Source organism: Solenopsis invicta, chromosome 1 (genome assembly GCF_016802725.1).
Source record: "Solenopsis invicta isolate M01_SB chromosome 1, UNIL_Sinv_3.0, whole genome shotgun sequence".
Lineage (NCBI taxonomy): Eukaryota > Metazoa > Arthropoda > Insecta > Hymenoptera > Formicidae > Solenopsis > Solenopsis invicta.
This window is the reverse complement of record NC_052664.1, coordinates 26,968,653-26,996,597: the sequence shown is the minus strand read 5'-3', so window position 1 is coordinate 26,996,597 and position 27,945 is coordinate 26,968,653. Positions and strand designations below refer to the sequence as shown.

General features: G+C 30.6%; 3 protein-coding genes across 10 annotated transcripts in view; 2 read left to right on the top strand and 1 right to left on the bottom strand.

The window, feature by feature from the left end:
- Window positions 1–102: 102 nt before the first annotated feature.
- Window positions 103–11,184, top strand: LOC105201963 (nuclear RNA export factor 1). Its single transcript, XM_011170268.3, has 10 exons — window positions 103–172; window positions 2,881–3,221; window positions 3,740–3,826; window positions 4,139–4,382; window positions 4,827–5,020; window positions 5,111–5,223; window positions 5,594–5,630; window positions 5,905–6,128; window positions 6,758–6,926; window positions 7,061–11,184. The coding sequence occupies exons 1-10, from the start codon at window positions 103–105 to the stop codon at window positions 7,499–7,501; spliced, it is 1,920 nt and encodes a 639-aa protein (XP_011168570.1). The 3' UTR covers window positions 7,502–11,184.
- A 1,246-nt stretch (window positions 11,185–12,430) lies between these two features.
- On the top strand, window positions 12,431–25,061 carry LOC105202109 (polycomb protein Asx). 2 transcript variants are annotated; one of them, XM_026132442.2, is made up of 8 exons: window positions 12,431–13,135; window positions 14,556–14,815; window positions 14,937–16,061; window positions 16,205–16,483; window positions 17,165–18,049; window positions 18,165–18,404; window positions 19,281–19,324; window positions 19,643–19,818. In XM_026132442.2, the coding sequence occupies exons 1-7, from the start codon at window positions 12,805–12,807 to the stop codon at window positions 19,284–19,286; spliced, it is 3,126 nt and encodes a 1,041-aa protein (XP_025988227.1). In that variant the 5' UTR covers window positions 12,431–12,804; the 3' UTR covers window positions 19,287–19,324; window positions 19,643–19,818. The 2 variants fall into 2 exon arrangements, with proteins under 2 accessions (XP_025988227.1, XP_025988226.1); XM_026132441.2 differs by lacking the exon at window positions 19,281–19,324 and having other exon boundaries at window positions 19,643–25,061.
- Window positions 24,291–27,945, bottom strand: part of LOC105202110 (mucin-17) — a 58,894-nt gene continuing 55,239 nt past the window's right edge. For all 7 annotated transcript variants that reach the window (XM_039452670.1, XM_039452665.1, XM_039452676.1 and 4 more), the window contains one exon: window positions 24,291–27,585. In XM_039452670.1, the coding sequence (XP_039308604.1) occupies window positions 27,526–27,585 (60 nt within the window). In that variant the 3' untranslated portion in view covers window positions 24,291–27,525. The remainder of the gene's footprint in view (window positions 27,586–27,945) is intronic.

Genomic DNA, 27,945 nt, shown 5'->3' with positions numbered 1-27,945 from the left:
GAGTTTCGCAAAGTTGAGGTTAAGAGGTAGAATTTTGTGAATGCGTGCGAAGCTATTTCGCTATTTGATCTGGATTTGCCGTGCATCATACGCTTGAAAAAAATGCCGAAAAAATCAAACAAGTGGGGTGGTCGTGGGAACATGCGAGGAAACGAGGACAAGGCTTACTTCGGTGAGTATCATCTGCGTCTTTGCGATCCCTCGTTACGATGATTCGGTCGCGTGATCGAATGAACACACGATATACGTTCTGCGCCTCCGACATGCGTCTCTGATGTTCTGATAATTTCTCCCGCGTTCAATTTCCCGTGTTTATTCGCTGCATCTTATTGTTATGTGCGAGAGGCCATTAATTTCACACGCAAAAAAATGAACAAAATGGACACCCATTGAGACGGGATCCAAAGGTGCGTAGTTTTACGCACGTGAATTATGTGTATACACGTTGTTTCACGAACGTGGATTAAGAATGTCGGCGGAGCAATATATAAAAAAATAAATTGAGAAAAAAAAATCATGTTGAATTAATTCGGGAATAGGTAAAATCTCTCGAGTGAAAGGGAGATGCGTTCTCGTGGCAAAGTACATCTCTTGTAACGTGACGTAAGATAGACCTGAAATTTGATAATCTCGTGTGTTTGGGAGTGCGTTTCGTCTCACGCAGTTTCACGCATCATGCGCATAGACTGCAGAGGTAAACGTTTCGTTTCATCTAATGCGCGCATTGGTAGCGTATGAAATTTCCTAGATTTCTCCCATGACTAGAGGAGCCCATGGGCTACCTCAGCTCTTGAGGCAGCTCGTACCGCATTGTCTAGTGGTGGGAGGATTATTCTGGCGGGAATAAGGTGGGGATTGAAATGTCTCTGGAAATATCTCGTAATATAAAGTCAAACATATGGCAGATCTGTATTTATTAGTCTTTGATAGGAAATACATTCGCACAAACCTAAAATGTTCTTTAAAAATTATTTTAGAATATCCTGAAACAACTCGTTCCATATAATTATTTAACTTTTCTGTCTGAAAAGTTTCACGCGTCTCCATTAATATGGCAATACAACGTGCACATTTCATCTTCGCTGAAATTCTCTTCACTACTGCTAAACGACGAAGAGGTTTCGTCATTTTTTTTCATTAATATCAGGCTGGTTGCAAATAATAGAAGTCATCACAGAGAGCACATCATCAACCGGCATTTCATCCGCTATATCTATTTACAAACAGCGCACATGAGTCCGTTCCGCTCTCATGAGAGCGATAGGAAAAACGGAACGAGCTCGTGTGCTCATGCGATGCGCTATCGTCCCATGCAGTCAATGCGTTAAACAAAACGCATCCTGAAAGTCGCTGATTCGTGTAAAGTGATGCGGTTTTCTTGCTGACGCGTTCACTTGCCGTGAGACGCGACCGCTCCTCTTGATATTTCTATTGCACAGAAAAATTCATATTGCAAATTACTTGAAATAAGTAAATTAAATATTTCAAATGTTTTATAAGGTATCCGTAAATTTATTGTAAGTTTATCATAAACGTCAAATTTATTTGAAATATATTTAAAATTCTATTAATTTAATATTTTAACCAAGAATATTAAGTTAAAACGAAAATTCAATTTGTTTCTGACTTTGTTTAACAAAATTTTATAATCTTTGAAAGAATATAATTTTTTTGGAGAGTACATGATAATTAGTTTCTTTAGATTTGTGATTTTTTAAAAATATTTTAAGACTATTATATATAAAAAAAAATACAAATCAGGTAACCATTATTTAAAAGAAGAAAAATTCAGAATAATTGTTTTTTTTACATTGACTACGAAAAAACTTATATATATTGTGCCTGGTGGTGATCCAGGCACGTGGTAGGTATTTCGGGATTCGCTTTTGCCCAAACTGTTAGAACTCACGGGTCAACAGCAGCTCAGACGGGTTGCCAATACTGAACATTTGTAGATATCAATCACATTCCAAATAATAATATGTCATAATTAAGGATGTATTACACATATTTTCAAAATAATAAAAAGTTACAGATTGTTTCATATGGCATTTGAAAATAATATAAAAAGTTTGGAATCAATTTTTTACCTAGATAAAAAAATTATTTTAATAAAAAGTAAAATTGAACTTTTATGGAAATGTAATTAAAAAATAATGACAAATATAACAAAAAATTTTATATAAATACTTTAAGTATTCAAAATGATTTATATAAAGTTACATTGTGATGCAGAGATTACTTGTTCTGTAAAAATAAATAAAATTTATTTGCGAAACAACTAAACTCAAAACCGCAATGAAACTTTAAATAAATCATTTTGAGTATACTTGAAGTTTACAAAAACGTTTAATAAATTATACAAAAAAAGTTTAGATTCTTGTTTTGATATTTTTTTTTTAAATAATTTTTATTAACAAAAAATAAATGATAAGAAAGTTTTTTATAATTGTTTAAGATGTTTGAACCATTATTATTAAATTTGACGATCAAATTAATTTGAGATTTATTATGTTAAGATTTAGTTTTGGTTGCATTTAAAATCCAACAGCCATATCGATTTTTATGAAACTGAAAAATATATTTAATAATTAAAGTAAAAATATTAAACACACAAGAATCACTTTGAATGAAAAATGTTGCTTCTTATTTCTTTATTCAGCCTAATATTTAACTTATTATTCTATAAAATTGTTAAATAAGAAAATATAATGTTTTTTGCATAACTTTCATATGTATATAGTTTATTTAAAGTTTATTTAAATATTAACATATTTATAATTTTAATTTATTTTGCAAGGACATGTGTATATGTTTGCTACATCCTTAAAATAATTATTATTTTGTAGAATTTTACTGCTTCATGATTATTTATTTTAGGTCACGATGATCGTGTAGGAAGAAACGTTGGGAGAAGTGGTGGAACTCATACTGGCCCCACCAAGCATCGTGTTTCATTTAAAACTCTTAGACCCAACAATAGGGACATACGTAATTTGGCGTTGGCGAATTTAGATGAGGATATTCCGATGATCGGTAGTTCCAACAATAATACGAGGCAGGTGGTAATCAACCAGAGAGATAGACATAGGGGTGACAGGGCATGGGGATCCGTATCTCGTGGAAGGAACAGTCCTATGCCAAATAGAAATTTCAAGGGAGGTCAGGCGGGCTCTAGAATGCGGCCTTCCATTAGCGAATCCAATTGGCACAGAGTCTTAGTAAGTGCATTTCTATAATATTATATTACACTTAACACTTATTAGCCAAAGTGGGATCACTCACGTCCGAGCAAAATTTCTCGCGTTGTATACTCCATATACAATATGCACTGTACGAGTCTATATCCTGCTTAAAAAAACTTTATGGGGGAATACGGTGTCGCCAATAGTGGCTTTTTTACGGTTGTTATTTCAATAGTTAGGTCGACGTAAAAAATTTACAGCGCACAACTGATCCCATCTTGGCTGGTGAAGGTGTTAAAGTTGGAAGTAAATAATTTTTATATTTCTTATAATATTTCATTTTATCAATATATTTGCACGATATGTGTGGTTTTTAACTTACAAAAATCCAGGAATTTTTTGGGAATTCTTTTACTCTTAGAATTTGATTAAACATAAGCAAAATTATTATTATTTCTTGTATGAGCAAGAATGTAATTTCTTATTTATATATAAAACAATAATTTTTAAATAAAATATTTTTTTAATTTGATACTAATATTTTTTGTTTGTAGATACCATATGGTCATAAGTATGAAAAGGATTATGTTATAAATACTCTCTTAAATTATATCGCACCTGAAGTATTTGTTCCTTTAACAGTAAGTAATACTTTTCTTTTAGAAAATTTATATTATATATATATATATATATATATATATATATATAATATTACATGCTATACTTTACATTTTTATTGGTTTCAGCATGTGACGTCTGATGGAGTAATAACGTCACATGCTGAAACCAATTAAAATATAAAGTATAGCATGTAATATTATTAATCCACTTCAATTTGAGTTCCAACTCTCTGCAGTTGAAAATGCTAATTGATATACCCATAAATAATTCAACAAGTAAAAATTAGATTAAAATCATAAAAATCCTTGCTAAAATAAAAAATTTATTTGCAGTACAAGATAACAGAAAACGATGCTAGTTTCTATGTGGATGATTATAAGATTGCAAGTACATTGGCAAATTGCGATCGCAAGATTACGATGAGCGATGGATTCAAACTGCTAGTAAAGTTAAAACCAGGATTTCCATCCTGCGACATAGATGACAAATTGAAGGAACGATTAAAACAGGCGATGGTTAAGAGATATGTACAGGAAACGAATGCTTTGGATTTGTCCAAATTTCATCTTGATCCTGGTAAAAATAAAAAAAATGAAAATCCTACAAAAATTAAATAAATTTAAAAAGTTAAATTTTTTTAAGAAACAAAAGACTTTTCATTTTTAAACTATTAATTGTATAAATAATGATTTTTTTGAATATATAATAATAAGAACAAGTGAAGTTTCAGTAAACTAGTTACTTTATTTCTTTTTAGTATTTTTTCAAATTAAGTTCAAAACTTACGTAACTTGTAATAATATGAGTAAGAAGCAATTAAAAGATATAATAAATTTATTTTAAAATTGCTAAAAAATTTTTTATTTTTACTTTGAATTTTGAATAAAATTTTAAAGTTTGAGAATTCTTGCGGAATTCTTTTACAAAATTTTTACAAAACTTTTAAATAAACATCTTGCATTAAAGATGCTATTTAATACAATGTAAAAGTTTTAGCTTATGTATGTGTTTATTTTACAGAACTTTATTCTGATTACTTTTGTGCATTGGCCTCTCCTGCTATGTTTATGACTGTGATGGATATTGTAGGAGAACACATACCAAATTTAGAAGCCCTTAACCTGGAGGGTAATAAGTTGCAGAACATTGAGAGGCTTAGTGTGCTATGTAAGAAGTTTTCCAAATTGAAGATACTTTATATTGGCGATAATAAGGTGAGTGTAAATAAAAGAAAAGGAAAAAATTAATAACAGTTATTAACATAATGTTCGGTTTTAATAATTTAAGCCAATTGCGTCTTTTAGATTAGAAGCATTCATCAGCTAGATATCATTAAGGATCTGAAATTGGTTGAATTGAAGTTAACTGGAAATCCTTTCTGTAACAAGTATAAATCTCGGCAAAATGACTATGTTGGGTAATGTATTGTTCTAACATAATTTTTTCTTTCACTGAGGAAGTATTAAAAATAATCTATCAATCTGTTCGCGAGACGGTACTCAGCAGCGATTACATTAACATTATGTTTACTTTATTGACTTTCTAAGTTGGATATTTTTAAACAGCCTAATTTTCTATTAGATTAAATAGAGCATTTATCATTACATTGTTAAATTGCAAGTTTTTATTAAGTTATCGTGTTACATCATTAAGTTACAAATTTAAACAAAATATCACGAGATTAATTTTTAAATAACAGTTTGCTTGCTTTTTCTATATTATTTAATAATAAAGCTTATGTTTTTTGTTATCCGTTACTCGACCAAATGGATTTCTTTCAATTATAGCGATGTTCGGAGAAGATTTCCTAAGCTGCTGCGTTTGGTGAGTATTATACATATTGTTACATTATGCATAATCACAAGACTATATTTCAGAGCTCGGCAAAAAATGTATATTTTGGCTAATTTTCAATTTAAAAACTTTCTCCTCTTACCTTACTATTTTCCACGCAATCCAAATACTGATTGACAATCGGACTGTGTGCAGCTTGGTGAGGTAAGGAGAACAGCACTAGCTAAAAATTGGCCGAAACGTGCATTTTTTTGCCGAGCTCTGCTATTTTGTCATGTAACATAAATTATGCTGTTTTTGATAGGATGGCATAGAATTGCCACGACCGATTGTCTTCGATGTGGTTGACGACGCTGCCAAGATTCCCTCGTCACAGAGAATGTTTGTCACCAATGCAAAAGTACAAGAAATTGCGAGTCAGTTCTTACAACAGTATTTCATAATATTTGATAGTGATAACCGACAACCTCTACTTGACGCATATGATGAACATGCATGCTTTACGATAACCACTTCTCCCAATAATAAGTAAGTGTTTAACGTTGCACTTTATTTTCTTTTCATTATATTTTTGTTCATAAAATAATAATTAAATAGAATCAGGATTAAAAAAAATTAATATTTTTAAAAGTTAAGTTATAGTTAATGGTTTGTAAAATTTATTTACATCAAGAGTCATACAAACGAAAAATTAACTGAATTGTTAAAAGATTAACTTAAGTTAAATCAAAATTTAATTTTAAAAACATTAAAATAAACTGGCGTAATATTTTAAAATTAGAATAATTTAAATACCAAAACAATTACAATATATGTAAATCATCAAATTTAATGTTTTGTTTGCAAATTAAATTTATTTGAAATAACAAATAAATATTGTTTTTTACTATGTAAAAGAAAAAAATTTTTTTATATAGTTAAATTTTTAATGTAAGAAAAAAGTTAAGTTAAAGTTCACGTATTTTAAAAATATACTGGTTGAAATTTAAAATTAATTTATTTTATATTAAATTAAAAGTTAATAGCTTTTAATCTATTTAACGTTTATGTTTTTAATTAGTTATTATTTAATTCTGAATAAAATATGTTAATTTTAATTTTGCTAATGTTTTTTTTATATATTATTGGGTACAACTAAAATTATTTTTGTTATGCAGGTTACAAGGGTATCTTATGGAAAATCGGAATTTATTCAGAATAACAGACACGATTAAAAGACAAAAATTATTGAAACAAGGTAGATTGCCTGTAGTTTCCTTTGTGTCAGAAATGCCAAGAACAAAACATTTATTGAATACCTTTACGATGGACATCTCTCTTGCTACAGTGAGTATTTGCGACAGTAATTAATTGTTACTGCGAGTAATTGTTACATAATTGTAACATAAGAGTAACATAAAGTTTATTAATTATTACATAAGAGATAAAAATAATCATTATAATTGCTTATTTATCTACAGCAAACGATGATGTTCATCACAATAACGGGCTATTTCCAAGAAGTCGATAACAAAGACGAGCCCATCCGCTACTTCAACCGGACATTCATAATTGTTCCGGAAGGTGGAGGATACTGTATTCGAAATGAGCAGTTGCATATTAGTCAGCCAACTGAGGCGCAGCTGAAGCAACTGCACCAACAATTAAGTCAACTAAACAATCAGCAAACCCAGCTGACGACGCCAGCGTTAGAATCTATAGAGACGAAGCCTATGGCAACGGAGCTTAGCGACGATATAAAACAGCAGATGACAATGACATTGAGTCAGCATACAAATATGAATCTGGAATGGAGTTTGAAGTGCTTGCAAGAGACGCAGTGGAATTACGACAACGCTTTATCTGCCTTTCAAGAATTTTATAAGCGTGGACAGATACCGCCAGAAGCATTTACAAAATAAACACGTAATGTGAGTAGAAAACTTGTTACTGTGATGATAAGTCGTAAGTCCAAGAGTGTAAAATATCAAATTCTATTCTACTTCTACTTCGTTTATATTCTTATATTTGTTTCTCACAAGTATACTTATTTGTATCTTGCATCAAAACCTGAATAGAAAGCATCTAGATATTTATTGCTTGCCAGTTTTGTATCTCTGGTAACGACAGATAGATTATTATTTTTGCAAAAAAAGAAAAAAAACGAATATATTAATACACGCCAATATAATTTTTTTGAAGAGCTTTACAATTTGTCTTATTTGACCTTATAACATTACACACAGAATCTGCATGAAAGTTGTTAAAAATCACAATTCTAATTTCATTGTAATCTTGATGTGTACAAAAAATTATTTTTTTTATATTATGATTCTTAACAAATTTCATATACAGGGTGATTATTAATGAATGTCCCCACTTTTTACTATAGGAGCCTGATTTACTGACGGATATGTATTTCTAACATATATTAGAAATTACAAATGCGTGCTCCTATGGTAAAAAGTGGGGACATTCATTAATAATCACCTTGTACATATATGTGTATATACATTATATACAATATATTAATTAACAGCATCAATAAAAATTAAACTAAAAAACTTCCGTAATAGAATTGTATATCATAATTTTTTTATAAAGATCTTGTTTATGCTTACAATAAAATTAGAACTGTTATTTAATTTAAAATATAAATACATGTATGAAACTTGTAATAAAATATATCTATATATGCAGAAAAACAAGATCGCCTACACGCTGACAAGCGTACGGTATGCAAAGGAGAAGAATAAAATATAAATTTTTATTGATCACTGTTAAAATCACTGTGATCGTTACATAGAATTAAGCAAAAAAATGCACATTTGGCCTAGCACTATTCTTCTTACTTCTTCAACTTGTACGCAGTTTAAATGTCAATTGACGTTTGGATTGCGCGGAAAATAGGGGGAAAACTTTAAATTGATCAAAATGTGCATTTTTTGCTAAGCTCTGTTATATACAAATTGAGAAATGAGACTAACTGAATATTCTTTTATTTTTATATTTTAATATCATTAATATCATTTGTACATTTTTTATTGGTGCTGTTATATTGACAGTATATAAATTGGAAATAGATTACATGTACATTAAATTTGTAAGACAAATTGGATTTCTAATCAACGTGGAAGATATATACACACACACACACACACACACACACACACACACACACACACACACACACACACATATTGTAATAATATTTATTATAAATCTCCAATTTCAAATCAGGTTTTGATATACAATATAGAAATATTCATTTAAAAATTTAAAAGATACGAAAAGACAAAAAAATTTAGTTACAATTTTTATAGACGAGAGAAACAATTGTTAATTTCACAGTAAGCAGATATGATTAAGCACACACATCTATAATCAAATTTATAATATAGTATAATATTAGTAGTAAAACATTCTTTGGTGTGTAAAAGAATTATATACCACTTGGTATTAAACATTTTGTGATGTATATTTGATCACACGTTCACAACCACACGCGCACACATATAAGTATTTGCAATATACATTATAATCTCTAAACTGTCAATCATGTTTTTCGATTTATAAACGAAAAAAATTTATATTCCATTAACATCTTGTTATTATCGGATTCGTCGACGTTTCTTATTCAACAATGATGTTAGATATAGAAAAGTTTAGATTGATTGTATTCAAGACGGACAAAGTCGCTAATCTATTTGCTGAGTAAGTAATTTGATCGATTTTGTCCAGCTTGAACATGGTCACTCTTTAATTTAAACTTAAAGATAAAACACAGATAAAAGAGATATTGATATTTTTTATTCAAAAAGAATGTAAAAAATAAAAAAGGGATTTTTATATTATACGGGAAAATTTACTTCTATTTATAATATATATAAAAAATACATATATTTAATACATATATTTAAAAAATTAAAAAGTATCTATCTCTCTCTCTGTGTTGAAAGTTTTTTGTTCGTATTTGTAAAGGACATCTTACAATATCCTCTGTAACTATATCTAATATCACAGTTAATTTAAAAATTTAAATAAAAGAAATGTACATTTCTTTTTGTATATTTAAAAATCAATTTTTTCAAATGTAGAATTAAGTTTTTGGTCTATTAACTGGATCTTGTCGATTCTATAAATTTTAGATTTTGTTAATAGATCCAATTAATAGATCAAAAACGTGCGTAAATAGAAATCGAATTTTGACATTCATATATGCATTTCTAGAAGTCTCGAACATCATTTAGTTAGCAGAAAGCATATATACATCAAATAATCTCTTTAAGGAGATAGTTAGTACTATTTTCTAAAAAAACAACCAATTTCTCAAAATTGTCATTTAACAAATACGTTGATACAAGCGCAATTGAGAAACTTTTTTATAAATTGTAAATAGTGTCATAAAATATAGATTTATGCGTTCATCGTTACGCATGTTTTAAGTGAGCCACAGCGATCGCTTACATTATGTGAGTATAAATTATTCAACCGAGTAATATTTCGTGACGGAGATTTAACTTTTTTTGTACATTTCATATGATATATGTTTGCATATATACAAAATACAATCTTTAGTTTTTTTTTTCTTATTATGGATGTGGTTTCCACACCACGTACACATGCACAAGGGACAAAGAGTAACAAGCGCTGTATACCAGGATGATGTTCTGATAGTTTCAAATCGAGAGCAATATCTTGGTGTATTTTTAACTGGGATTCCTAACTTGAGAGCCAGATAACACACCAGAGCAGTGGTAGTCCAAATTCCAGATATTATCTGGTATAAATCACAAAGGTGTAAAGTCGGCGTAACTCTTTTGAAGCCATTGAAGGTTTCTAGAACATGATGGAGGTGAACAAGTTTGCTGTGAGATACAGCAATTGTTTAAGCACATCACGGCATTCTGTGATATATGCGCTCAGCTTATATCGTCACAGTGGTGGGAATGACAATGGGTTCTGCATTTCTCACTTGAACCACAAGAGACTTTCTATGTGCCTAAGAAACAGATGTAATCCTCAGTGCAGATGTGTTTTTCGTTTTACTTTCGTATACTTAAACCGTATCACACATAATGACAACTCGCGTGGTAGCGTGGGAGATTATAATAAAAACATAAATGATGAGAAAGAGTGGAAAGAAATAATTTATACTCACATACTCGTACGCAATAGTTTTAATTTTAAAAAAAGTATGTAATACACGCATGTCTTACGATTACATGAAGATACGCGCGAAATATCAAAAGAAGAAACTTACATACATTACATACATTTTTAAGCAGAACGTTCTTTTTCATGTTCATATGTGCAAGGAAAGTGATTTATTGTTAATAGATACTTTTCATTTGTAAAATTTGTTTTCAAGTTGTGCAAGTGTAAAAACGTACTGATATAAATATTACAAAAAGTAAACATTGTTATTCTTGCTTTGTAAAGAATAAATATCATCAAGTAATTAATGTATGTAACTAATGGCCAATACATAATGATAATGTAAAACTTATGTGTATTAATAAGTTATTGTATTAAGAAATTGCTTGTATGAGCAATATTTGATTGCTATTATGTAATATAAATAAAAAAAATGATATTTTATAAATCATTTTTTATTTATATAAACTTCCATTAGGTCCAAGAGATCAATTTACGTGAAAATATTTATACAAAATATCTTCATCATATGAGTGTAAAAATTTTTGTGAAACTTATTTTCAAAACGCGTAATCTTTATATCTTGAATATTGCTTCACCGATTAATTTACAATTTATACACTTTTTAGACATTAAAAACTAAGTTTTTGATTTAGGATTTTTTTACAATGCTTCGTTTTCTTCGTAGCCAAAAAGATAACAAAATTTTTAGTGAAAAATCAACTATTTGATTTTGACCAAATGCCATTTTGTTCAAACGTAATATTTCGAAGAACGCTACTAAAATATTATATTTATGTTTCAACTTTATAAAGCTTGTATCATTTTGTTTTCAAATGAATTTTGTAAAAGCGGTAATAACTGCAAATATTTTCTGCTGAACGCAGCCAATGGCCAATGGCTGCGTTTAGCAGACTCAACATGTTGAGATATTCTTCTAGATCATCCAATCAGACTTTCAGATTTAGAAGAATACACCAATAACAGCGAACGCTCACTCAACTGTTGAGTCTGTTGAACGCAGCTATTGGGCCAATTAGTAGACTCATCTGAGTGAGCGCTCGCTGTTATTGGTGTATTCTTCTAGATCTAATGATCTGATTAGATGATCCAGAAAAATATCTCAATATGTTGAATCTGCTGAGCGCGTCCATTGGTTCTTACCTGTGACTTTAGCCAATCATGTTCAATCACTCGCCGAGCAGCCTACTTTCTTTGTCGACTTGAACACGCCCATTGGCTATTTTACCATGCGTAACGCGTTGAGTGGCATTGACGCGTCCAGTGTACTTTCAACCGTAGGACCATAATTAATTCAGGGAATTGATTGTGTATCATAAATTGAATGAAAATTGCAAAAATAAACAAATTGGTTTTTACCTTTGAATCCAGCCAATCATCTTCAATTGCTGCTTAGTCGCTCAGTGAGTGGTTACGCTTCTGAATGCACCGATTGATGATTGGCTGCAACTCGACGCTTGCCATTTGCTCCTTCTGAATCAGGCTTTATTCATTTGAACAGTGTTCCAATTTTCATATAGGATATGTTACGTGCATTATAGTAAAACCGAAACGCAACAAAGTTCAGATGAGTAGATATTATTGTCCCCCCCGTGTGTATTCACATTACTCGAATACGCAATATCACGTCGCGTCGATGCAAAACGAGTCGAGCATCTATCTCGATGACGGTTCTGCGGCATAAATATGTAAATACAGTATGGCCGAAAGAAGCGGAAGCTTCTTCACTTTTCCGGATGGCATTTTGCTATGCGATTGAGAGAATTGTAAACTCGTTTCGCCGTTTGATGTAATCCCCGTGGATTCACGAATTCCCGGAACGACATGGCATAGACATCTCCGCCGAGATTTTTCACAGCATATCCCGACTGGGTCCCGGATAAGAATGTCACTTGGTCGCTACTGGTGAGAGAGAGAAAGTGAAGGAAAGAGAGATGTTATGTTTATATCTCGGTGAAGTAGGAGTACGCATTTGTGAATTCTAAAATACCTACCCGCGGGAGGATGGAGTGCAACGAGCGGCGGAATCAGTGCACCTTCTAACGCTATGCCGCGGCAGGCCTACACCGCGTGCCCTGACATTCCGCTCGTCGACGATGTCAAAGCCATAGGCGCCGCTGCCATGGACACGGACGTCGAGCTCGGCAAGGGCGAGGGATGCGAAACTATCCCGGGCTGCTCCGGCTACTCTAGCATGGTGCACAGTAAGAAGGTCATTAAGCATGCGTTACGACAACAAGCCAAACGGCGCAGGAAGAACACAACGATAGCGGCGGGCAATTCTCGCACGTTGCCCAGGATCGTTGTCAAGCCGCTACCACCGCCACCACCGAACGATCCACCGTCCCCGGTCAATAATGTGCAGCATGTCAACACTGGTAATCTCATAGCTCTGCGACTCTGTGTTCGCTCTATCTCTACTCTGTTTTTCATTCGTACAAAAAAGTCAGGGAGATTCTATAAATTCTGAACGCTTGTCTGTTGCAACGAGATGTAACATTTATTTTAAGCGACAGACAAAAGACTATTAACACATTAAATGACTAAATTCTTGTGGTCGCAACGAATCAATGTTACAATAGTATAAATCAATGCTGTCTATGATTTTTGAGTTTGAAATTGAAATGTGTCAGTATTTATGTTTATTGCTGTTTTTATTTCTCGTTTCAAAACTATTTCATAACTATTTTCTTATAATGCACTTCTCAAAAATGGGCCTGTATTATTAGCATTTGTGTATAAATTTATGATAATAATAACAAAATAGAACATAGTATTAACAGTATTATTTAATCTGTATTCTTTAATCAATAGTTTTACAAACTATTTAAAAGATTATAAACACTTTAAATGTTTTTAACAATCTCAAACTAGTTTTGTCCATGAGAGCAAATATTACTCGCTTTGAAGAAACAGGGAAATGAGAAGAACAACAATAAACATGAACATCAGTATATTTCAAATCCAAAATAAATTTTGATAGTATACTGATATAAATAGTATAAATAAAATATATAAACAATTTTTTTGCATTGCTGTTAGGGCCATATCACATTTGTTGTAAAAATTTCAAATTTTCAAAAATTATTCAAGCGTGATTAGCCACAGGATAATAGATTTCTAGAGAATTGAGAACTTTTCTATTCTGTAGTCAATTAATGTTTGAAAAATTTGTCATATAACAATGTAATAGTACTCTTGGAAGAATATTAGTGGTATGCAAAAGAAATTCAACTTTACTGACTTTTTTGTATGGCATGTATATTTTTATTTAATATCATTAAGTATGCCATAAACCAGTTTTATTGGTGTTATACATTAATTTATGATATAAAGTAAAAAAAGAAAAAAATATCAACAAACTAATGTGTTTTATCTACATATTGTATTGATATGATACATTGCATGTAAATGTCTAAATATGAGTCATAATTAACACTATTTTAATATTCTTAATTATGATATATTTATGATAAATTGCAGCAGATTTTTAAAATTAATATTTAAATTTATTTATCTTTTGTTAATCTGAGAAAACTTTAGTCAGTATTTGATATGTGGAAAAAATCTAAACATTTATGTTTTCTATATATTTGTTACAAATATACAGACTAATATAATATAATGATAACACACAGTACTGAAATACTATCATAATTTGAGTAATCATTATGTAAGCCATTTTATTTATTTTTTTTAGATTTTTTATTGTACAATAGAAATTGTAATAGACAATTTTATTTTTAATTGCCATAATAATAGTTTGTCATCTGAAATTTGTATTTTGTATGAGTATAGCAACGGAAGAACCTGCTGCCACAATGAGGGAAGTGTTGGCAAGTTTACCTGGATTTAGCTTAAAATCAAGCCGCAGGCGGTCTACAAAAAGACTGTCCGCTACCGCGCAATTAGAAGCTGGTCTTGTGGATTTGGAATCTCCAGCGAGTATATTAGCCAGTACGAGCTTACGCGCGCTGTTAAATAGGCATACATTTCAAGGCTTGCCTCCATTGTATCAACGGAAGCTCGCGCAACTCTTGCCTGCTGTAGACAGACAGGTACTAAATATAATTTCTTAATAGTATGTATCAAATTACATAAACTTTATGAATGATTGTTTCGAAATTTCAAACTCTTTTTTGACAAAATTTAATTTATGTTATTCTACCACATTTTCAGGATGCCGCCATTTCTGGATTGAACAATGAATTTTTTGCGAGAGCTTGCTTAGAATGGCGAAAACGTTTAGCGGAGGGAGAATTCACTCCGGAAAATCAGCAACGCTTAAAGATGGAAGCGGAACGAGATAAAAATAAGCTAGATCCGTGGAAAGTGAAGCACTTTGAACCGATATGGGGAGAGAAGCGAGAGCCTAAACTTAAATCGAATCTTCATTATATTACCGAATCACGTTGTAGTGGTGCAGTAACGCGTTCAAGTTTAAGACTTCGTCTGGAATCTAACGTGGATATTCCTACATCGGAACACGTTGTCTGTCCCATTGTGATGACAGAGGATAAAGTGGACACCAGTTGCAAGACCGAAATCAACATAAAGAGTTCCGACGATTTAGTTAATTCTGAAGAAGTGCAACAAAATTTAATGCCCTTGGATTACAATGTATTACCAGACAATGTGACTGATGAGAAACATTTAGATGATTCTATACAAATAAATTCCATGGATGTGGTGGACGATATTCAAATGCATGAAAATAAAATAGAAGAGGCTGACAAGATTACAGATATCTGTGAGAAACAAGATATGATCGAGGCTAATGACATTGCGAGACAAATATGTGAGGAGGCCATCTCGAATGTATACGAAGAGGAAACAGATTTTCCTTCCAACGAGAAAAACTTGCAACCTATAGAAAATAATGTGATTGAAGCATCGGAAGAAGATACTGTGCTACTACCTGATGATTCGTCGCCCAGATCGAGCGAACAAATAGAACGTGCGTCGCACACGTCCGGAGAATCAATTTCGCAGTTATCCAATGAATATATATCACAAACATCCATAGATCAAATTTCTCAGATCTCCAAGGAGCAGATTTCACAAATGTCCAGTGATCAGATTTATCAGATATCGGATTGCGAAACCACGAGTATCCTCGAAAGTTCGTCACCGCAAGATCAAGTCAGGCCCACGGATATCGTAATAGAGGATACCAGTTTGATGAATAGTGATCAAGCTGAGGTGACACAGACTTCCCATGAAAATCCAGCAGACAGCGAATCGCAAATTCCAGAAGGAATGGAAATCGATAGCGAGACTTTACAACGTATTCATGAACTCGAGGTAAGAGTTAACATCCTACAAACGGTCTATTGATCGTAAATGGATCATAAGCACAATATTGATACACTATAATATTTAAAAAATATATACGATTATTATCCTGTCTGCATGCCACTTACACAAAAACTGTTAATCATCTTTAGGTACGAGGAGAAATGCGAGAAATGTATGAAGAGATTTCGGGTTGTCCAGAAGAAATAATATATCCTATTCTTGAGGGAATGGAGATGGGTTCAACCAATACAGAAGTAACCGAGCCGCAAGTGGTATCTGGACAAACTGAAGAGACTACGGGAGCCGATGTAAATGCTGGTAATGAGGAAGAAGCTTTACGAGAAGCAAATAATTATGTCTGTTCTGAGATGTTAGAATGTAGTTGGACGGTAGATCCAACCGTTAATAACATCAATAATAACACTAGGGTAAGTACACATGTGTGTGTGTGTATATATATATATATATATATATATATATATATATATATACAATTATTCAAATATTATTTATGTCATCCATAATATCAGTTAAAAATTATATATATATATATATATATATATATATAATTGAACTTGCAGTGACTTATAAGTTGATGACATGCTTTATTTTTTCAAAAATGATTTAATTCTTAAAAATATATAATATAGTGTAAGATTTGAATACAATACAACCAGTTCAAGTTTAGGCTAATCATGTTAGAACAAATTGGAATATTTATAGAGGACAAGATAAAAAAATAGAATTTAGCATAATTACAAAAAAAAACAATTTACACTTTACTAAGTCCATTGGATAACTTTAAAGAATAAAATAAGATAAAATTAGAAAATCATAAAGAAAGTAAAGCTAGAAACTGCTCTGTTTAAAGTTATAAGTGAAAAACAAGCCTTCTAAAATAAATAGATGATTAGTAATTTGGTTAATACACAATATATAACCTTATTAAATAAAATTATATAAGTTCTTGAGGTTTAAAGAGAGAAATTTTGTATGAGCAGTACGAGGAGAGGTATTATTGTAGTAATTGACTAGTCTTTTTTTTATTTTTTCAACTATCCCACATTAACAAAGTTTTATATTAATTTACATTCTTTATTTTTTCAAAGACACAAGAGGAGCTGCAGGTACCTTGGCCTTTAGTAGCAGCTGCTCTTGATGGATCTGTAGCGGCTAATATCACGGTAACGACGCAGGATGAATGCAGCGAGACTTCCACAACGACCGATTCTACGACATCTTCGCAACAGTTTATTAACGCGGATACTAACGTGGAATCTGTTAATTGTATTCAATTACCAGTCGTTCAAGGAACTACGTTTCAATCAGATGGCTTAGCTATCAGCACACCGGGAAGCAGTTGCGTTATGAAGAGCTTGCAATCGCAAAGTCCACCGATAATCGCGTTTCCGCAATTGCAGTCAATCAGATTTGTGCAAGCAAGCTTTAATCCAGAACAAGAAACGACGTCATCGCTAGCGAATAACTCATCTACGATCTCGGCCCAGCTTCAGCCCCAGCAGAGCAACACTGCGCAAGTTAACATGATACGAGCGCAGGATACCATCACTCAAATAAATACTCAAAACAATAGCACACACAATAACGTCAATCAGAACACCATTGTGACGCAAAGTCAGGTGCAAAATACTCTCTCGACTACGATGGGAGTGCAATCTCAGAATCGTGCACAGAATGCGATTGTTATTCAACATCAGGCTACTACTTCTGTTCAACCTCGACAAATTGCGGCCACTGTGCATCAGCAGCAACAACAGCAGCAGCAGCAAACGCAACAGCAGCAACAACAGCAACAGCAATACGCTGGACCATCAGTTACTGTTTCGTCGCGGTCCTCACGTGTGTCTAATCAGGGCAGCCAAAGAGGCTCCAGAAACAGTAATAAAGATCAAGGAGGTGGCAGATCGAGAAGTTCTACGAAAGAGCCCCCGGGTGCTGTTAATTTGGAACGCAGCTATCAGATATGTCAAGCGGTATACTAATTTAATATGCAGTTTAGAGTTATATGAATGCAATAAAGATATGAATTTATCGAATGTGTGATGCGCAATTACATTGATAAATGTAGGAACGCTAAAATTATTTCAGGTCATACAAAGTTCACCGAATAGAGATCAACTGAAGGCACATTTAAAACCACCACCGAGTTTGCTCGCTAGAGGAGACGGTGCGTTTACAACCAGCAAATCCGGTGGACGTACCCTGACGACGGTCAAACCCCAGAAGACACAGCAAACTATACAACATAATAAACAATCTCAAAATAAGACGCAAGCAGTTATGCTGAGACATGTATTTGCTACAGCGCGTCAAGCTACATCAACGGAGGTACGCAGCATTTATATTACATATTTTAATTATTCATATAGCTATTTAGATACTTATACTGCTTTTCGCACATATTACTTGCTATGTTGAGGGTAAAGTATATTGATATCAGTCTAAAAAGACATAAAAATGAACCTGACATTTCCATAAGATAAATTTAGAAAATGCTAATTTTTATGCGACATATCTATAACAAATGAGGCCTCATAAAATCCTGGTAAAATTCTAATAATTTATACGCGAACAAAAAAGGAAATAGATTACAATAAATAATTACATAAAATACTTTACTATAAATATATACTATCGCTGAAAAGCTTCAACACGCTTGAAATTTTCTCGCATCTTAAGAAAAGTTAAGTATTTCAGTGAGAAAAAATTGTAGAGAATTATATTTTAAACAGAAAAGCTAAAGTTTTGTAATGTATCTTTTAGTTCCATCTGTTTATTTTGTTTCTAAATTACGAAAAAATTACAAAAAAGACTTTCTAAACTTTGAAATGCTTTTTTTTATAAATATTGATGCAATAATTTTTTGCAATAACATTGAATGTTTTGTGCTTAAGAATTTATTTCTTATAAAATGTTTTTTAACTTTGAAACTAAAGAATTTACAAAAAAAAGAAAAAAGTTTAAAAAGATTATCATGTGGTTGATATACAAATTTTTTTAAATTTTTAGGAGACTTTTCTCATACTTAAATTTTCGAAGTGCAAAATGCAAGAAAATCTGAAGCATGCTGAAACTTTTGAACGATAGTGTATCTTTAATTTGAGTTTATTCTTTGATATTCCTTTTATTCTGTTATTGAAATATAATATATATACTGAACGCTTGACGTACACGCATACTATTTTATCCTTTTTGTGTGTACAGTGCTAATCTCGCGGGTCGCTTGTGATGATCTCGGTATCATACAGGTACCTAAACAAACAAATCTTTACATTAATTTTAGGTTTCTAAACGCAGTAGAGATAGTGCGACTTTAATTATCACATGCAACGACGCAGCGACGATTTTTTGCTACAAAAATTTATTTATACAAGTATATGATAACAAGGGTGATGAACAAACGCTCTTATTATGCAACCGGACTAGAATGCTATAATTGAAATGTTATATTTGTTTAATATATGTCTACTGTTAATCGAAAGTAGCTCGAAAGTGCAATATACTGATTCAAGTTGCGTAAAACGTTTGTTAACGATTTTGTTAATAAAATTCCTAACGCGTCGTAGGTTACAGAAAGTACCCCTATAACGCAGCTTGGTTCCACCACCAGCAATGGTCTCGGGCAATATATACTTGTACAAAGAACGGGAGTTGGAGACAGCGCTCCAAGAGCATCGTCCGCTCCTCCATTACCGCCGCAGATCGCAGGGATGGGCGTTGGGGTCCATTTAGTGCGAGGAAGACCAGCAAGCGCCGGGGAAGGCTCTCATCAGGCTGTCACGCTGAAAGCGAGAGGCGCGGATAGCAGAGTGACAGGCGGCGCGGAACCAGGTGCACCTGGCATGATAATCGGTGGCGATCCGCCACCTTCGCATGAATGTAATATGCAAGGAGCCATGGCAATTTGTCGGCAGTGCGGTGCCTTCTGGCACGATGACTGCATCGGGCCTCAAAGTATCTGTGCTACCTGCCTCATACGTTAATCACGTCATCTTTATCCAACCATTCGTGTATAAAATTAAGTCCGTTATAAGATAAGAGTGCTGGGCATCCAGTTGATAAACGGAAAATACCACATACGTTATTGTATTAATAAATTTATATATGTATATAAGACACACACACACACACACACACACACACACACACACACACACACACATGCACACGCACATACTCACACACGCACATAATATATAATAAATTATATTAGAAGGTATAATTAAAAAGTTCGGGGACAAAATTTCCACAATAGTCTGTTAAATATATTACAATATTAACACCATGCAACAGTATGCCATATTTTGTATAAGAAGTATAATATTAAATTACAATTTTTTTTTAATTTTACTTATTAATATTGTCCCAGAACTTTTGGTCATACTTTATATGTTAATATGAGTGAGTACAGTCAAACGAATGAAATCAATGTTTTCATTGCTAAAACTGATTGCCAAAATAATTTATTTTTCTCTCTTTATTTTGGGACTGAGACTGAAAAAAGGTAATAAAAGAAAGCTCTAATTTATAATAAGCTATTGTGTACAATATGATTTTATATTTTCTTTTTAACACATAACAAAAGCGTTAGTTTATAATTGATTTAAATTATAATTTTACATAAGCAGCTTGTAAATGATTTTACAAGCTGCTTATGTAAAATTATACACGTTTTTATGAAAGAATATAAAAATTTATATTTTTATAAAAAGGGAAAAATATATTTTTGGTAAGTTTTTCTTTAATTTTTTAATATTATTATTGATATTAAAAAATAAGTTTGAATAAAGATTTTTTTAACAGTGTTGTTCAGCATTTGTAGTTTTGGACTTAAAAATTGAAATTTATTGATGTTTATGCTTATTGTCCTCTTATTTCATAGTTGGTTTTTTTTTTTTTTTGTACATGACGCTTAGAAACAAGTATAGCCTGAGATCGTTAAAAATTTTACAGGTGAACATTCATAATCTCTCATGTGGGATAATGTAGAAAATTATTGGCAAATTAAATAATATTATTAATTATATATTCTATTTTATTAAAATTACAATAAATTTATATACAGATACTAATTGTATATGTATCACTTAAAGCGTGTGTAAAATTATACTTTTATATGTATTGTTTAAAAAATATATAATTATGTATTTTTTAAATACATGTTTATATGTATTAGGAATACAACAGTACCTTATGTATAATGATAATAATACTTTTAAATAGTGACACATGTCAAAAATTTTTAATAATTTTAGATTAGTTTTGTTGCTAAGAACAAGTGTTGTGCGTTACAAGGAAACAGATAAAAAATGAGAAGGAACGTGTGAATATCAACACACTTGTAATTTCAAGCTCAAAACTACAAATTCTGAATAGCACTATCTTATAATGATTAGTTATATATTAGAAGTGAAAATGTTAAAAATGCTTATTTTAAAACTAAAAAGTAGACTGAATTTGGTAATTTGTTATAGTAACAAATTTATCTGTTTGACTGTAAAAGATACTCGAGTAAAATTATTTAATTTGAAAATTATAAATTATTGCCCAGCACTCTTGTATAAACGGAAGTCTTTACAGATTAAGGGTAATGAAGGATACAGTTGTGGGTATTGAAAAATTTAATATTGCTATACAGCAGATAAAAAGATAAAAAACAATTACGGAGCATCTTATTCTGTTATCTTGCCTATCATAATTTTATTAAAAATTGAAGAGTTATAATTATTAATACACATAATAAAATTAACAAACTTTTATATAACCTTGTGTAAACACTGTACACAAAATTATGTTAAGACATATTAGTTCATATTATTAAGTGTAGCAAAACTTACTTATTATTATAATTATTTGGAGATGATACAAAAAAGATTATTCGTTGAATAATTAATTGAAATTTCATTGCTTCTTTAAGAGTGTTTTGAATTCTTTATTATTGAGTGAGTTTATATATTATCAATATTTCTATTATTATACTTTTATTTTTAAATATATAAACAAAAAAGTTTTTAATATTCGACGAATACAATAAAAAAATCTAGTAAGGTTATTTTGCGCAATGTTGGTTTTTTTTAAATCATTAAACTCTAGTCTGTATTATACATATACTTATATATTTCTTCTACATTAATTTATTTTGCTATTTATTGATGATAATCTTTTTATAGTTTTTATATTCTTTATTACATAACACATTGCCATTTTATATGATTATTACAAAAAATATATTTACATGCATTCAGTCATCTTATTTATTAATAATGTCATCTGCATTTATCAATGCGATGTAACGTGTAATTTTGATTGCTCATTCCAATATTTCAACTGTATTCTTGAAACCCTTGCTTATAAAAGTTTAAGACAAAAAGTTTAATCTCTTATATACCGACCCTTAATACAGTCTTCCACTAAAACATCACACTCTATAATATGTGTATGTTTGTTATTTATTTATTAACACACGAATTTATTTTTATTATAGCTGCGTAGAGGATATTCCTGTACATGTTGATCTCGAAGCTAAACGACAAATCCTTTGTACATGCTCTCTTTTAATCATTCCTTTGGGATATAAGGCGATCTACTGAACTCTCTGAGTCTTAATATAGTTCAGACCTACCTTTTACACATGTATTAGTACATGTTGTATGTCAAACTAGTACTGTCGAACATTGTGTACAGGAACAGTAATATATCACGAGAATGAATAATTGATTAAGGTTAACGATTTATTGCAAATAATAAAAGAAATAACTGAATATTCATAGCTCTAACATAGATATACATATTGTAGTCTGTATCATTCAATTTTGCCCCACTTTGTTACAATTAGTTTTTCTAATGTTGTTAATCATACCAAGGAATGATTTGTTGAGAAATTGCAAGCAGTATGATATTAACATAATTTTATCTGTATGCTCTGTAGTATATCTAGAAATATTCTGTGCAGTACAAATGATGCAGTAACGATCCTCTTAGGATCGTTTGAAAATATCGTTTCAGGCAATCTTAAGGTAATTGAAATATCTTGAATTTTTAATTTGAATTAGAACATATATACATTGTATTCGATGCTATAACTGTACACCTGAATGATGCATGAAATGTACGTCATAGTCGACTTTAGTTGTACTCGTTTTTTTTTTTTTTTAGTTTTCATACGAATAAGATACATTTATTCTCTGCGTCAAATTGGTATAAATTTATCTGCAACTGAATATTTCCGAACATAAATTTAAACATTGAATATCTAAGAGTGGCAGAACTATCCCAATGTTAAGATCAAAATACACATACATACATCGCCAAAAATTGAAGAATTTGTGTAACAAAGAAATAATTCTATATGATGAAAAATAAGTTTAAGAAAATGTAAAAAGATAATGAAATTATTTTACTATTTTATTTAAAATTGGCTTTTTCTACTTTAATTCAAGGTTTGATAGTTAAAAATTAAATATTGAAAATTTGAACTGCTTAGATCTATCAAATTTTTTAACAAATTTTTTAAATATTTGGAAATGGCATATTTAATCAATTATAACAATAACACTTAAACAAAAATGATAAAAGTGATATTTTTAGAAAATATTTTCGACGAAACACTAAAGAATTGTTTCTAAAAATATGTATATAATTTATATGTAATATAGTAACTTAATGATTAATTACCAAAACACCAGTTTATTGTAAGATTGTAATTCTGCATGAAACTCATGTCTTACGAATATATTATTTTATTTACAAGGGTCTAATATATTTACAATTGCAGCGTCATTCAATCACTCATCTTTCAGTTAAGTTCTGTGCTAGCGCAAATAGGTACACCATACATCGTATATCATGTATCAAAATGTATATTATGTTATAACAAGTTAGATTTACTGTAAGAGTAAAGAATGTATGAGACAATAGAAAATGTGATGCTTGAGATTGATGAGATCATGGTGTGCAGTTGCAGCATTATAATACGTGTTTCATGTACATTATATTCATTATATCTTACCTTCCTCTCTATGTGCATACAATCAGAATTAGACCCTTAACCTGTCATTGTTATGATAGTATAAGGATTTTAAACAGTTGAAGAATTTTGAGGCAATAATATGCTAAATCGCGTGTAAAGACGTGTCGAAGCGTCAGAGCTCAAGCTCTGTAATTATTTGCTGACCCTATTGCATGCTGCAAATTAAATCACTTTACATATGCATGTTTTTTTTTTTTTAGAAACTGTATACGAAGGACTAGATCTGATAGATCTTTTTCCGTTACTCCTTTGTGAAAAATTTATTTTGTATGATTTGACATGTTATCGCCTTGGCTAATCAACTTATACTTAATGAAGTTAAGAACGCGTTGCATTGTGTCATACTTCTCTTAAATATTTTTAATCATATTACTTATTACCGATATTTATGTCATCGTGATTATAATGTTTATTTTTTATCAAGTAATGATAGTAACTAGTATTATTGCAATTCAATAGAAGTTACTCTGTATCCGTCGCTCAAATGTAAATAAAGTAACATACGTTTAATATGGAGAAGTTGTTTAATGTGCAAGTATATCACGATTGAAGAACGTTCGATATATACATTTTTTAATAAATACTTTTGCAATTACGCAACACACAATTAGATCGTGGATTGATAAGGTAATATCTCCATTTAATGTGAAAGACGTTATTTAATATGCAAATGTACATTATAATTACAAGATATTCGATGCGTATTTTGAATAAATATAGCAGCTGCGAGAAAAGCATCATCTCTATATCAAGATACTTTTACTGTCATACAATTGGCGCCATAATGTTAACTAATATTTAGGGAAATATAACTTATGTTTATTATATACTAGGTATAAAATATATAGGAATAACCGATTATACATATGTACAGACAGACTTACACTGGATGTGTAACTATATCATAACATAAACGGACTGAATTATATATATGTGACTTAAATGAAAAAAAAAAAGATAATTATTGCTGCTAAATATTATTTGATTTTTTTACGAACTTTCGGTACGTAGTATAAGTAAATAAATTATGAGTCAAAGCTATATCGCGGTGTATGGCATTTTACTTATGCAGCCAATTAAACAGATTTTATAAAAAAAAAATCGTTTCGATTGATAAATTGTATTGATTATATATAGTAGATACGAGTAGATAATTATATGTATATAAAATTATTTATTTTAATATCTTCACAACCATTTTTAATATGCAGTATTCCATTACCCGCCGCTGCATTTTATTGCTAGAAATCACTTGTTTCTAGGAATTCTGTTCATTCTAATACAAAAGCAATTTTGTTTCTCTTTACAGAAGTTTTATTTTTTAATATTTTTTTTCTGTCTTCAGGCGCGCGCACAGATTCATGCATTCACAGTTTCGTAAATTGATAGTTTTATTAATTTACGGTTTTCAAAGAGCACAGGAAAACATTCGCTTGAATTACCGGAACACACAGCATCGAATTGTAATATCGTACAGTTTTAAAATAATATACTAATGAGTTAAATAATTGAATTAAAAATATAGATTAATTTTGAATCGAGCTCATTACTCAAATAAGTGTATAATGTTATAAGGAATACTAACAATTGTTTTGTGCTAATGAGGCTACTAGTTGAAATATTACAAAATAGTCCCGTACATTATTTTGACGAGTCTTGCTCCATTCTAGAAAGAAATATATGAAATAGAGAAACGACTTAACCGCTTATAAAAATATAAAAAAAAATATCAGAAGTCAAAAATTTATTAAATAAAATCTCTAATAATTACTTACATTAAAAACACCTTCTAAATAATTGTATTATTTTGAATAGAAATTCTATATAAAAATATAGAATTGATATATATATACACATACACATATATAGGTTTGTCTATATCAATTACAAATTACACCGCGCGGACTATCGGAATGGGAAGACGAGACCAACATCTAGAAATAGTTTTCTCTTTTCAAGCAGACACATCTAACGATCATTTAAAGAATATTCTCTAAAGAAACATCTTTAAAATATCTTCTTTTCTGTATTTATATGATGTCATTTAAATCTTTTGATTGTCTAGAAAAAGATTGCTTAAGTTAAAAGTCAGTTTTGTCCCAATATCAATCTTTCTCAATTGCTTCAACATTCACATACATTAAAAAATACTACTATGTTTATGCTCCTCTGTACATTAAAAATTACCATTACGTTGCTCTTTCTCTCTCTTTCTCTAAAAACAATTTATTTTAATAATGTACAATTTGCGTATGGTATATTGATACGCAGATGTGCGGAGGCGAGATGTTGAAATAAGTAAAAGCTCTCTTCTGAAATTGCAAAAGTATTAATCGAAACATATACATGTTTAATTTAAAACTTTGCACGCAGGTGACATGTACAGCGTCTTTTACAGTTTAACTGTTAAACAGTTAAAAGTTTAAATTACCTGTTACAAATGACGTTAAATCCCGTCTTGTGTCCATAGATTTATTGGTATGCAAAGTTTTCAAACATTAATGATCCACTAAGGACTTTCATCACTTCATCATACGAATGAACATTAGAAAGGAAAACAGAAAAAAAGGGTAGAGGCAAGACACATCGATAGAGCACAATTAATGATATGAAAATCATCGCGCTAATGTATTACCTTAATTATGACGATCGTTACAAACATCTCCGCAAGTACATTCCCTGGAGGAAAATCGACGGGCTTACTTTGGAAATGTTTGCAAAGTTTTAGGATTGTTTCGAAACTGTCGTTGTGAATTATCATTGGGCATCTTGTCGTAATTATTCGACGAGATGTCGAGAAGGAAAAATTTGTTCAACATATCTTCGGCTTTCTGTTGAATCAAATTTCTTTGAATTAAAAATGAATTTTTATTTGTGAATTTTAGAAAGTGATTTTTGAATTAGTATATTTGATCAATTTACTTTATCAAATTTCAAATAAGAATTCTGCCGATATAAAACTTGAGTAATAATTAACAACGACAATGAAATATTCGTTTCTTAGATTAAGAATTAGATTAAGAAATGTTCGATCAAGACGTTGAGTGCATTTTAGATTTGTGTAGCGGTCGATTTAAAATTATTTAAATACTGTTTATATTGAGAACTTATTATTTGATTATTCTATATAGACTTGATTTCATAGGTTTGATCTGAGAAAACGTTGTTTTTTAAGTGAAATATTAAAAAATGTGGTTTTAAGACTTGTTCATGATATTACCTGTAATAATTGAGTAAGTTTACTTTCTATTATTGTCTTGATTGAACTTTTCTAACGTTTTGTCGACTTTCATGTTGCCATTGTATGCACTTTCAATAGCAAGAGCACAATATTACTTAATAATTATTACAATCTCACTCCTGACATTTGTTCTCAGATTGAGCGAAAATTGATGTATATCGTCCTTTTCCATTCTAATGTTAGCCGGCTCCGCTTCTGGTACTATTTCTTAGAAAAGATTGTAACTGTTGGGCTGCACCCTAAAAGCCAAAATAAAAACGTTAATAACTAATACAAAGCAATAATCATTTTAAATATTTATTTCAATGTATATGTACGTATAGTAAACAAATTGTTTAATTACCGTAACTTGAGAATATAGATAAAATAATAAAAAAGAGAATTTTAATTTGTTTTTATAATTTATTTCCATTAATCATTTATTATTAAAAAACACATTTATAAAAATATTTTTCTTTGTAAGATAACTTTGAATGTACGCAAACTCCTAACGAAGTTTAATTTTTATTCATCAGAAGAAAGTACAAATTTTAAATACAGAAGAAAGTACAAATTTTAAATACAGAAGAAAGTACAAATTTTAAATACAGAAGAAAGTA

Bases quoted from the DNA above. Each gene is read 5' to 3' on its own strand.
- LOC105202109 (XM_026132441.2), top strand. From the start codon at position 12,805: ATGCCGCGGCAGGCCTACACCGCGTGCCCTGACATTCCGCTCGTCGAC. The intron at 13,136-14,555 runs GTAATCTCATAG...GTATGAGTATAG, and splicing joins TGTGCAGCATGTCAACACTG to CAACGGAAGAACCTGCTGCC. The intron at 18,405-19,642 runs GTACGCAGCATT...AACGCGTCGTAG, and splicing joins GTCAAGCTACATCAACGGAG to GTTACAGAAAGTACCCCTAT.
- LOC105201963 (XM_011170268.3), top strand. From the start codon at position 103: ATGCCGAAAAAATCAAACAAGTGGGGTGGTCGTGGGAACATGCGAGGA. The intron at 173-2,880 runs GTGAGTATCATC...TATTTATTTTAG, and splicing joins CGAGGACAAGGCTTACTTCG to GTCACGATGATCGTGTAGGA. The intron at 5,021-5,110 runs GTGAGTGTAAAT...TGCGTCTTTTAG, and splicing joins TTTATATTGGCGATAATAAG to ATTAGAAGCATTCATCAGCT.